This window comes from Scomber scombrus, chromosome 4 (genome assembly GCF_963691925.1).
Source record: "Scomber scombrus chromosome 4, fScoSco1.1, whole genome shotgun sequence".
NCBI classification, from domain to species: domain Eukaryota; kingdom Metazoa; phylum Chordata; class Actinopteri; order Scombriformes; family Scombridae; genus Scomber; species Scomber scombrus.
The window spans coordinates 15897241-15908704 of NC_084973.1; the positions used below are offsets into that span (position 1 = coordinate 15897241).

At 40.3% G+C, this 11464-nt stretch overlaps 3 protein-coding genes across 3 annotated transcripts; 2 read left to right on the forward strand and 1 right to left on the reverse strand.

The window, feature by feature from the left end:
• The first annotated feature begins 2570 nt into the window (after window positions 1–2570).
• On the forward strand, window positions 2571–3317 carry tmem119a (transmembrane protein 119a). The gene has a single exon (XM_062416699.1). It carries the CDS (start codon window positions 2571–2573, stop codon window positions 3315–3317), a length of 747 nt encoding a protein of 248 aa, XP_062272683.1.
• Window positions 3318–5945: 2628 nt separating this feature from the next.
• si:ch211-191d15.2 (oligodendrocyte-myelin glycoprotein) lies at window positions 5946–8247 on the forward strand. Its single transcript, XM_062417848.1, has one exon. The coding sequence runs from the start codon at window positions 6865–6867 to the stop codon at window positions 8245–8247; it is 1383 nt and encodes a 460-aa protein (XP_062273832.1). The 5' UTR covers window positions 5946–6864.
• Window positions 8248–8271: 24 nt separating this feature from the next.
• On the reverse strand, window positions 8272–10781 carry iscua (iron-sulfur cluster assembly enzyme a). The gene is made up of 6 exons (XM_062417708.1): window positions 10659–10781; window positions 10423–10566; window positions 9955–10068; window positions 9737–9847; window positions 9565–9643; window positions 8272–8969 (listed from the first exon to the last, which is right to left on the reverse strand). The coding sequence occupies exons 2-6, from the start codon at window positions 10516–10518 to the stop codon at window positions 8881–8883; spliced, it is 489 nt and encodes a 162-aa protein (XP_062273692.1). The 5' UTR covers window positions 10519–10566; window positions 10659–10781; the 3' UTR covers window positions 8272–8880.
• Window positions 10782–11464: the final 683 nt, after the last annotated feature.

The window sequence follows — 11464 nt, forward strand, 5'->3', positions numbered from 1 at the left end:
GGTACTTAAGTACAATCTGGAGGTATATTTTATATTACTTTACGCTTAATATTGCACTTTTTTACTGTACTATATTTAACTGACAGCTATCATTACTGGTTACCGTGATGATTTAGATTTTACTTATAGAATATTACCTGTTTACCTGAATACCTGTAACAAATGTAACAATTCAACAATACATGAAGTAGTTTATAATAGTTACACATGCAACTGTAATAATGATGAAATCATGATATATAACAATTTAAGTCTTGCAGGGGACCCTTTTCAGCAGAACGAGCACTTTTGCTACTTTAAAGTACATTTAACTAATAATACTTGTGCATCTTTACTTCAGTTTATTAAGCTTTATAAGCTTTATTAAGTATTTTACTTTGTGGCAACTTTTACTTATGGCTGGGCAATATGTTGATATTATAGGTATTTGGTTGAAAATATCAATATATTTGATTTTGTTCATATCACCCAGCCATGCTTAACTTAAGTAATCCTTCTTACATCCCTTTTCAAGTTCCAAGATCTTTTTTAATTCTAAACTCTCAACATAGTTCACGGAGTATAAAAAGTGAATGTTTTATGTAAGAATATTTTTTGGGATGATCTAACCTCAGCAAATCATCTTATCTGGACAAACACTTAAAAGGAAAAAAAGAGGAACTTTATTCAGAAATGTAGCTGAGATCTCAGTATTTCTAAAGGGAAATATTTCATAATTTGAGTAAATATGTATAAAATGATGCCAAAGACATCTACTGCAGTACATTTACATGTGCTGTAATGATGCAGCCATTAAAACATGGTATCTTGGATGGATTCATTGCAATTTCTGGTGTCTGCATGGCCTTCAGTTGAAGGTAATGTGGACCCACCGGTGACATACTGGAAATGTAATTATTGCTGTAAATAATTATGGGGATTCAAAGGGTAGTGCTGTCCTATAGCTATACATCCAAGGCTGGAGACCCAGCCTACCATCTGGTCCAGCAGGATATATAATGCACTGCATGTTTGACCACACAAGGAGGGGGTTTCACACTGCACACTGTAAATCAGAGGAGCAGCAGGTTCACTATAGCATGATGCCTGATTAGAAGCTCGTCTTCACAGTGAAGCACCATGTAATTACACACAGATTTTTAAATGGGAACAGACTGAGCACCAAAGCTTATTGTTTTACTTTGTTCAGTCTTAACTTCACATTGAAAGGAAGAGTAGAAATATGGAGAGAAATAATAATAGTAGGAAATATTTGGATGGGAGGTTTATTCAGTCAGTTGTACTGTCAGTAAATGTAGGTTTCTCTGGAAGCAGAAATATCTTCATCAGGTTTGTGCTGATGTGGGCTGGTGCACAGCAGTTGCTGCCCAGTGTAAATATAGAGGCCACAGCCGCAGGTCTCCCACGCCTCTGTGCACCCTCTGCAATATAGCTTCCTCCTGGCTTTGGTGTGGTGGATGGGTGGCCTCCCTCTACTTTACAAATTATAAGGCCTTCAGCACCAAACTCACTGTCTCCACCCCAAATAAGTAATGGCTACGCTGCTGCCTGCTAAAATAGATCTGGTGCAAGACGGAGAATGGAAGAAAACCTAGAAAAACCTGAGTCAAGATGGATGCTGTAGTTACATTACAGATGGAAACAGCCCTTAAAAAAACACGGTTTTATTTTAGTGTAGTGGTTCCCAATGTGAGGGTCAGGACCCACCAGGGAGTCATAAGATAAGTCTGAGGTGTCACAAGATGATGAAAAACAGGAGTAAAAAATGTTTCTGTTCATAAAAGTTGATTCTTGACTTCAATAGTTTGACAATAGAAAAAAATAAGTCTAAAGCCACATTAGCGGCTCTGTGAATCTGCATACCACAGCTGGACATTGTGGTTTAAGTTGTATAAATGCTGTTTAGCAGGTATAATAATCATCTTCAGCAATTTATGTTGTCATCTAATGTTAGTAGTTTTGCAGGGATTTGGTCATAAATACACTAAAAAGTAAGGAGGAAAAGTCATCACCAAAGTTTTTACAATTTATAGTTGTCAAGACACTCAAAAGGACACTGAACCTCATGGTGGCACAAGAGGAAAAGACACAGGATCTCCAACATCATTAGGATTAAACATGTCTGTGCCAGTTCATTTAGTAAGATGCTGAATATTTCACTGGATTGGTGAAAACTTCAATATTTGTACCAGAACTCATGGCAATCCATTCAATAAAGATATTTCAATAAACTTACAGAGCCACATTTCTGTCCATAAGTTGATGCCATATGGCTAAAACCTTAACTCACAGTTCACTTAGTATTTTATCTGAGGTGTATTTAAATGTATCTTTTTTCAATCGCTAAATACTGGATCGTTTAGCGCTTCAAACCTCTAAAAACACATTTAACAAATGAAACCACTCAAGAAGGACAAATCCTTCTAAAGTTGAACAGCTCACAGCCCAAAAAGTTGGCAAACGCTGTTAGAGGATCCCTAGAAGATCAATGCTTGGTAATACTCCCTTTTCAAATTCAACTTTTAAATGAGTTTTCTGTTGTTTTGTTGTTGCAGGATCTAGTAGGGAGGATGAAGTCCCGCTTGGTTTTTCACATCACCTGTGTGACCCTGCTGTCACTCTGCTGTACTGTGTGTCACTCCAGTCCTCTGTTCCATAACACGACTATGGACGGCAGTGGTGATGCTGAGCTGGAACTCCTTTTCCCAACTTCTTTCTCCACCCGAGCACCTGTTCAAGTCACCGCTGCCACTGGTGCTCCCAGCCTCACCAACACCATCACCACCACTATGATCCGCCTGAAGGACTTTGTCCTGACCAGAGTGGTGGACTTCCTGCAGGAGCATTTACTCATCATCATTGTCGTGACCTCCCTTCTCATCGTCATGGTCTTCATCATCTGCTGCGCCTCTGCCATGAGCCACAAGCGCAAGCTGGAGGCCTACAAGCCCCCTGCTCATCCACCCAAGAAGTATGTGGCGGACAAAACTGCAGGGAGCAAGAATTCAAGTGAGACCCAGGAGAGGCCGTATGCTGTCGACCACGTCAAGAGAGTCCAGACTCAGAGCATGGCCACCCCCAAGAACCTGCGCCTGCCCTCGAAGGCTCTGGTGGGAGAGAGGGGGAGAGACGTCAGGTCGTCACCTCGCCAGGAGGTCAGGAAGGTCAGGGAGGCAGAGGAGGTGGAAAAGCGGAGAGAGGAGCCCAAGTTCAAAGAGCAGTTGAAGCACCGAGAGGAGGTGCAGCAGAGCTCCAGTCCCAGCACCAGCTCTAGTCAGCCCGTCTGCACCTGCCATCTTAAAAAAGCCCACCACTAGAGGAGGGTCAAGGCTGCTGTTTACATGAAAGGTGAAAATGTTTCAAGTGTGAAATAAAAAGAGAATCAGACAGGTTCGTTATTTCATCTCACACGGGAAAAATCTATCAAAATGTCATTAAAATGACCATTTTTAACAACTGGAAATATATTCAAATGAAGCTTGTATGAAAAACAATACTTCTTTAAGAGCAAACTCAAAAATTAATGAAAATGTGAGCCACTACCTGTTGCTTAATCCAAAGTTATTGTAAAACTAAACAGAATAGATGACGTGACTAGAAACCAAAGATTCAGTTGTGATGATGCACAAATCAAACATGTGTGTCTCAAAGTTTGAAATGAATACAGAGATTAACAAGCCAGTACTTATCACCGGCAGATGTGGACAAACAGACGGCCGATTCCTTTGAATGCTGGTCGCCTTCCAGTTTGTACTCATGTACCTTATAATGTGTTTTGCATTCAGCCAGGTAGTTTTTATCATTACTGTCAAGTCTCAACATCCTGATATCATACCACTGTGCTGCTGATGTAGCAACTCTCAGTAAAGTACATTTTTCTTACATTTAAAAATGTTTTTGAGGAGAAAAAAAAGAAGTAATTTAAGCTTTGGGCAGCTTGTAGGTATTTTATTTCTCATGATCGCCAAATAAAAATGAAACAAAATAATAAATCTTCATGTGTTCTCGTTACATCTTTGTATTACTTTAAATGCCAGCCAAGACAGACGAGTCTCCTCAGTTCATCCTGCTGTATGAATGATGAAATCTTTCTGGTCAGAACATGGTGAAGAGCTTTGGCTCAATCAGTCTGAAGTTCAGAGCAAAATCTTTGGTGCTGTAAATAAGCAAAGTGAGATGCCAGTAAACTCCAGCTGTTGGACTTCAGTACTTTAACAGAAAACATTTCTTTATATTTACTTTCATACTCATTTTGTTTTGTGTTTGCATTGTTATTTTATACAATATTGTATTTTGCTTTTATACCCTAACTCAAAATCTTTACACCAAAAATATTATAGGCTATCTATTTAAGTATCAATTTGTCTAAATGTTTATTCTGGTTGATCATTTTAAGCCCTTTGGTGTAAACACTTTGTGAATCTGGTTTTTTTTTAGTAATTAGTAATTAAGCAACTTATGTATACGGTAAATTATATGTTTATTGCATTTAATGTAATTTTTTTAAATCTAAAGTCAAAAACATGAGTATCGGGATAGGGATTTTAACTGGTGGCTAAATATTACTTAAAAATTATCTGTCATTTATCTGACACGATTAGAGTTAAAGTTCAGGTTACACTGGAGAAGAGCACCTGAAATCTTTCTACTACAACTCACTATCTTATTACTCATGTTCATGACTTAGACCATCTAAACCAAATGTGTGAGCTTCAGTTTGTACAATTTATGCGCCTGAATTTTGTTCTGTTTAATTATTTGTTTCCATTGAACCTCAGACTTTTGTTTCAAGACAGATACTTTCTCTGTAAGTTACAGTTTTCTTGTTTACAAAATCACCATTTTCTTTTACTTATGTTTAATAAAACTGCTGATAATGATGTTTCTGTTGTTATTTAAAGCATCACAGTGGAAATGGTTGAATCAGTTTAGCAGTGAAACACAGGTCTGGAAAAAAAGAGGACACATTATGTTCAAGTCTGTAATCTGTAATTTTGAGAGTCCACCCAAGAATCATGACTTTTAAAAAAGTTACTAAAATGTCAGATTTGTCAGATTTATTCTGTGGAGACAGGCTGTCTGCTTACTTAACATTTCAAGCCTCTAAGTGGTGCACGCACGACACAGTAACACCAGCTCCTCCTCAGTTTCATGATTGGCGTCAGCGAGGCAGCTGGCACCATCACACCCAAACACGACGGCTGCCGAAGGTATCAGAGCCTGGAGATGACGAGAGCCTCCCTTTGTCCTTCGCTGGCTATTGTACAAGATTGTTTAAATATTTCAAGAGCAGTGAACCAGATACATACAGAGCCCTTTGCTCCGAAACAAGAGTGTGTGCGTGTATTGTCCATACAAATCTTGGTGACACTGATTCGTTCCAGTAAAGTTACAACAAAAAAAGTACAGTATGCTGGGAAGGATTTAGTGATTTGGGGGCCCCAGGCAAACTGTCTTACTTTATTTTCATCCTTGCTCAAACTAGTAATATCTTAAAATGTTTTTCTTTAGTAAAACCATTAATATCACACAGAACAAATACTGTAAAGTCCTGCATTCAAAGTTTTACTTAACAGTGAAGACTGAAAGAGAGGAATTATCAGCACAATGTACTTAAATTTACTCAACTTGTGTTCAAAGTGGAGCTTTTCATTGTTAATATTTTATATAATGCTGGATATTTGAATGAATAATAATGCATCATATTTTAATCGTTACATTTTGCGAGAAACATCTGAATCTACAACGTAAACCAATAACATTTATCTGTCAGATAAATGTAATGGTACAATGTTTTCCTCTTAAGTAGAAGTACAAGTATACAGTTACATGTATTTTAAGTACTTTGGAGGCCTTTTGCTAATTATTTCAGTGTACAATAAGTATTTCGGGCCCCAGGCAGTTGCTTACCTTGTCTAATGGTAAAGTTGGCCCCTGGCAGTATGATAACTTTTGAGAAAGATATGTTGACCCAGTTTCATACTGCCCTCATGTGAACAGTGCAAGTATTGATCTATCAGTTCTATATGTTGATGTTGGTATGGGTACACCAGGTCTGAAATCTATTGTTAAAATTCATTAAAAATGTGATTTAATGTTGCTAAGATGTCTGAAACACAACTCTTGTTTAAATAAAGAAAAGGTTTGATCCTAATCCTGAGCAGATCACCTCTGCCAAAGATCAAACATCAAAGATGACAACAACAGCTCCAAAGCGAGTGTCACCCTGTGGCAGCTGAAATGCGAGACCTGACAGAGTCAGATTGCCTGCTCTTTTGTCAACAAGGTGCTAAATAATTTGAGAAAATACTACCCCTTCACTTTCACTCTTCCCACCAAGTGACAAATGAGCCAGAGGACCACCTGGTTGCACTCAGTCTGAGTCTTGTTTGCAATCTGTTTGAGTTTTTACAACCTCAACCTTTGGTAACCTCAGATAAGGGAATATTTGGGACACCAGTGTTGTTGTTTTTTTCTCTCTACTTGCAAAATATACCTTACTGAACATCGGTCTTTTTTTACTCCTTTTCACTTTCAGTCACAACAAACAACAGTACCTTTCAATCAATACGGGTTGTGAAAAGGATCCAGAATAGGTAATTCAGCACCTTAAGGCTGTCATTAAACTTTGATGAGCGTCTGCCTGGAATTCTCAACAGCAGCAGTGGTTATCTTTAGAGGGACGGTGGATCATGTAAAGACCAAGAGGGAACAAGCCTGTCCAACTCTTCAGAGGAGCAGATAATACAGGATTAGAAGAATGGTACGTGAAGGAGCTATTTATTTTAGTTTTTATAGTGAAATAAGTAAGGCTTCATGTTTCCTGATATGATTTGTTTCCTGCCTTCTTCCTTACAGTGAGTCATGCTTTGGTGCAGATGTGGTGTCCTCCTGGTTCTCTGCGTCTGTCCTGTAGCTTGCATCACCATGTCTCCCTGTCCTCCTGGCTGCTGCTGCCCTCGCCCAGGATTTTTAGTCCTGTGTGAGTCCCTGGGTCTCAGGTCGATTCCTCGCTCTGTCCCACTGAGCACTTCAGCCCTGTCTGTTGCTAGAAACCAGCTTTGCAACGTGGACCACCTACTGCGGCCCTTCTCTGGCCTGCAGGAGCTTAGCCTCAGTCATAATCTGCTGGCCCGCTTCCCTCTTGGCCTGCCTCCCAGTCTGGAGTCCCTGCTGCTGCAGGAAAACCGCATCACTTACATCACCTCAGGTGCCCTGAGGCAGCTGGGGAACCTCACTCGCCTGGATCTGGAGGACAACCGAATTCGTGCCATCCAGCCTGGGGCACTTGAGGGTCTCAGCAAGTTGCAGGTCCTGACACTGAAGGGTAATCAACTGAAAAGGCTTCCTCTGAATCTCCCGTCCTCACTGACCAACTTGGACCTCTCTGCTAACTGCATCTCAGCCCTGGACCTGCCCTCGCTGTCCACCCTGGTCAACCTGCAGGTCCTGAAGATCAACAGCAACTGCCTGTGTTCAGTCCCAGAGAGCGCCTTCGACGGGCTGCCACGTCTCCGGTCTGTGGACCTCACAAACAACCTGTGGGTGTGCGAGTGTGACATTTTGTACCTTTACCGCTGGCTGCTGAGCGGTCGGCTGAAAATGGCCACAGACCTGGTGTGCACCGAGCCAGTCCACCTCGCTCACCGTCTGCTTCTCAACCTCTCAGTCATGGCTATCTGTCCCCGTGTTCTGAAGCCAAATGAAAGGACACACCGACTGCAGGCCTCCACAGCTGAGCCTGCAGCACCTGCCTTTAAAAGCTCGCCGGATAAGAAGAATAACTCTGAAAGCTCGTCAGATGGTTTACAGCAAATGTCAAAAGCTCAAAGCATTCACAAAGATGTTTCCAAGACTTGTGTATTACTTAAGCACTACACTCTAGAGACTCTTAGCTACGAGGACTGCTTGTCCTTAAATAAAACACAAACTGTAAGTCCTTCCTACTTAACTACCTCTACCCCTGCTGAGGAACAAAGGTGCAGAGACAATGTCACAGGTCGGTACCCTCAGATTAACGCAACCTCTGCTGAAGTGACTCAATCTTTGCTTTCCACAAACAGAGATGCCCCCCTGCCCACTCCCAACCCACGTCCGTTTACTCAGCAGGACTCTGTGGTCGTCTCTCTGCTGGCTGTCTTGTGTGTATTAGTTGCACTCCTCATGTTGGCAGTGTTGCTTGTACTGAAAAAGGTACTTCGGAGCCAACAGAGAGTGGCTCCACTTGATGGAGCATCTGGTGGATGACATCAGCACACACACACACTGTGAGACTGTTTTAATCATTTTTATTGAGCATAAGACAAGGCCACAGTCTCATAAAATATTCTGTATTGTATTGTTGTTAAGCTGTTGACATGTTTTCATACTGAATCCTCCATGAAGGACCAGTGACTTTGTATTATCAAGCCAAATAAAACCTCAGTGCCAAAAATATACAAAAATAAACACACCTCAACCTTGATTTATGTTGCATCCTCTTAATGCTGTGTCAAGAAAAACACAGCAAATACTGAACAGAGTTGAGCTCCCTTGTTAAAAAAGAAAAACGAAAAACTGAGTTGTCTAATTACCCTTTACCCATTCACCTTCGATCTCCAACATTTATGTCTATTCATAAACATTTCTGATCATCTGCTGAAAAACACACAAATCCATTAACACCAGGCACTGGAACAATACGGGTATCTTAGCTTAAATTGTGTGACTGGCCTGCAACCATGAACAGTTCTTATGGTTATAAAACTCCCTGATGTAGTGTTATGGCAACCAATCTTCAATACAGCCTTGCTGTCAAACATTACAGGGACACTACTGACACATTGATGAGGCAGCCCAACCTATGACGGACTTGGGGGGAGGATAGTTGATATTAACACATTAATTGCTGGCTTTGACACGATCCTCCTTCTTGTCCTGTTTTAATCTGTAGTCTGACAGCGCTGCTTTTATGGCATCTTCTGCAAGCACTGAAAGAGAAGGAGGGAGCAGGTTTTAGAGACATGATGAGCATGAATGCATTCAAGCATGTAGGGGTCTGAGATAAGGTAAAACGTTCTATCACTGCTGAGCAATTTTATATCAAGATAATGATATAATCCATTTTATGAAAAATCAATTGAGAAATTGATGACAGTAATGTCTGTCTTTGGTTTAGCCAATAAATTAAATACCTGTCGAATCTGACTACTTCATCACATTGATGAATAAACTACATAAAGATCCAGAATTGCCCTAAAAATATTGTTATATTATATTGTCTCAGATTCCCACAGCTAGAAATTGGTGACAAATTAAAGGAACAACCTGAAAAGAAGGGTGGAAAAACACAACGAACGCAGATGTTTTCACACAGGACACAAGGGGTCACTGAATTATTTGGATGAGGTAGAAACTAGACACCTATAGGAGATTTTGGGCACTTAATATCACCATCACCATCATTAAAACACCAAATGAAGGAATATATTTTGAAAGAATGCAGAGTTCAGACACTTGTAGAATAATACCACTGTGCACTGAAGCTGTTCTGGACAAAGTTTTATATCATAGCCTTGAACTTACTGGAGCAATGAAGCTTGACTGGAGGAAGGCAAAGTTCTTTGGCAATATCTGTGTTCTTGATCCTCAAAGCTTCATCAACCTGCAGAGTGAAAGCAGAGTGATCAACAAACAACACCACACAGTGACCTATTACTCAACTGTTTTCTTTTTAGACTGTTTTATACCAACTCACCGACTTCCCCTTCACCCACTCAGTTGCTAGAGAACTGGAGGCGATGGCTGATCCGCAGCCAAATGTCTTGAATTTTGCATCCACAATCTTTCCGTTTTCGTCGACCTCAATCTGGAAAAAATATAGAGTCAAACAACTTTTAGTGAAGTAGCAAGTTAAATGTCAGGACAGCAGTAACTGGTCTGTTAATGATTCCCAGCTCCTGACCTACAACTTACCTGAAGTTTCATAACATCACCACAGGCGGGTGCGCCCACCAATCCAGTCCCCACATTCCTGGAGTTTTTGTCTAAAGTGCCCACATTTCTTGGGTTTTCATAGTGATCCACCACCTTCAGAAAAATAAAACACACAAAAATATACCAATGCTCTGCTGTTTTGAGTCATTTCATGTGTAAAAAAAAAAGTAGATAATAGTCAAAATAGTAATCAATTTAAATGGACCTGCGGACAGATATTCCTGCGCATCCAAATAACACATTAGCTAAATTAAAGTAAAGTGAGGGTAGAGCTCAGCAACAATAAATCGTGATACTTTAGTCCACTGTCGTTTTGTGCACGAGCAGGGATCAAACTCAATGTAGGTACAACTTACATCACCGTCCTACTCGAGTGCTAATCAAGCTAGTGTTACATGGTTTGGTCACAATTATTAGCAAACCGTGAGGAAAAATTAAATTCATTACCTTTTCGTGATATGAACAGAGGACATTCAGCTGCGGGCCGAATAACCTTTTGCTAAATAACAACAACGAAGACCTCGATAAGGACAACATCGCCATGTTCAGCTGCTGAAACGACGCTGATGTGCGCTTCACACTGGATACTTCCTGTTTGGGGTTAAGAGAAAAGTTAAGGGGAAAGATAAGGGAAACAATACATATTGATATGTCGCCACGGGTTCTGTTTTTCCATCACTTACACTTAGTAAATAGTGTTATATTCTACATAGTTAGTCTGATCCGCAGTAGTAGTTACACAGTAAGTCAAGTAGTTACACAACCACCCCACGTGATCTCGTTATCTTATTCCAGCTGCCCTGCAAAATAAACAAACAGGGGGGTATTCCAGGGGGGTATTCCAGAAAGCGGGTTATGTGAAAACGCAGAGTAAGTTAACCCTGAGATGAGGGAAACTCTGTGTTATCTGTTCCAGAAAGAGAGGTAACTGAAACTCTGAGTCAGTCACCATGGTAACTGACTCTGTGAACATAACCTGCTCGCTGGAAGGTTTTCTTTAAGAAACCCTGAGTTTCTACCTGTCTCCTCCCACCTGAAGCAAGCTGACAGACATGGGTTGTCCGTTTCTTCGCAATCCGATAGATATCGAGGCAGAATTAATTCGCAATGCCTTGTGTCGGGAGATGTATTCAGGGCTCAATTGGATGTGCTTTCATTCCGGGATGAAAATCTGTTAGAACGGTATCATGTTCATTACACTCAATCATTTCTTAACATTGTCCGGCCATATCTGCCTTCCTGTTCATCTAATTTTTTAGGAAATATTTTATTTAATATTCATGTACACATCGTCACATGTTAGTCTTATAATCAATTACTCCAATATGTACTATATGTAAAATTGTGTTAAATAAAAGTGTTAAAATAGTGTAAAATGTTACGTAGGGTATTAAACAAAGTAAATATTAATTCAGTGGCTACTTCAACATGTAGTCATTTAAACCTCAAACAGAAAGCTGCTTAACACATATGTCCTCTCATCTAATAT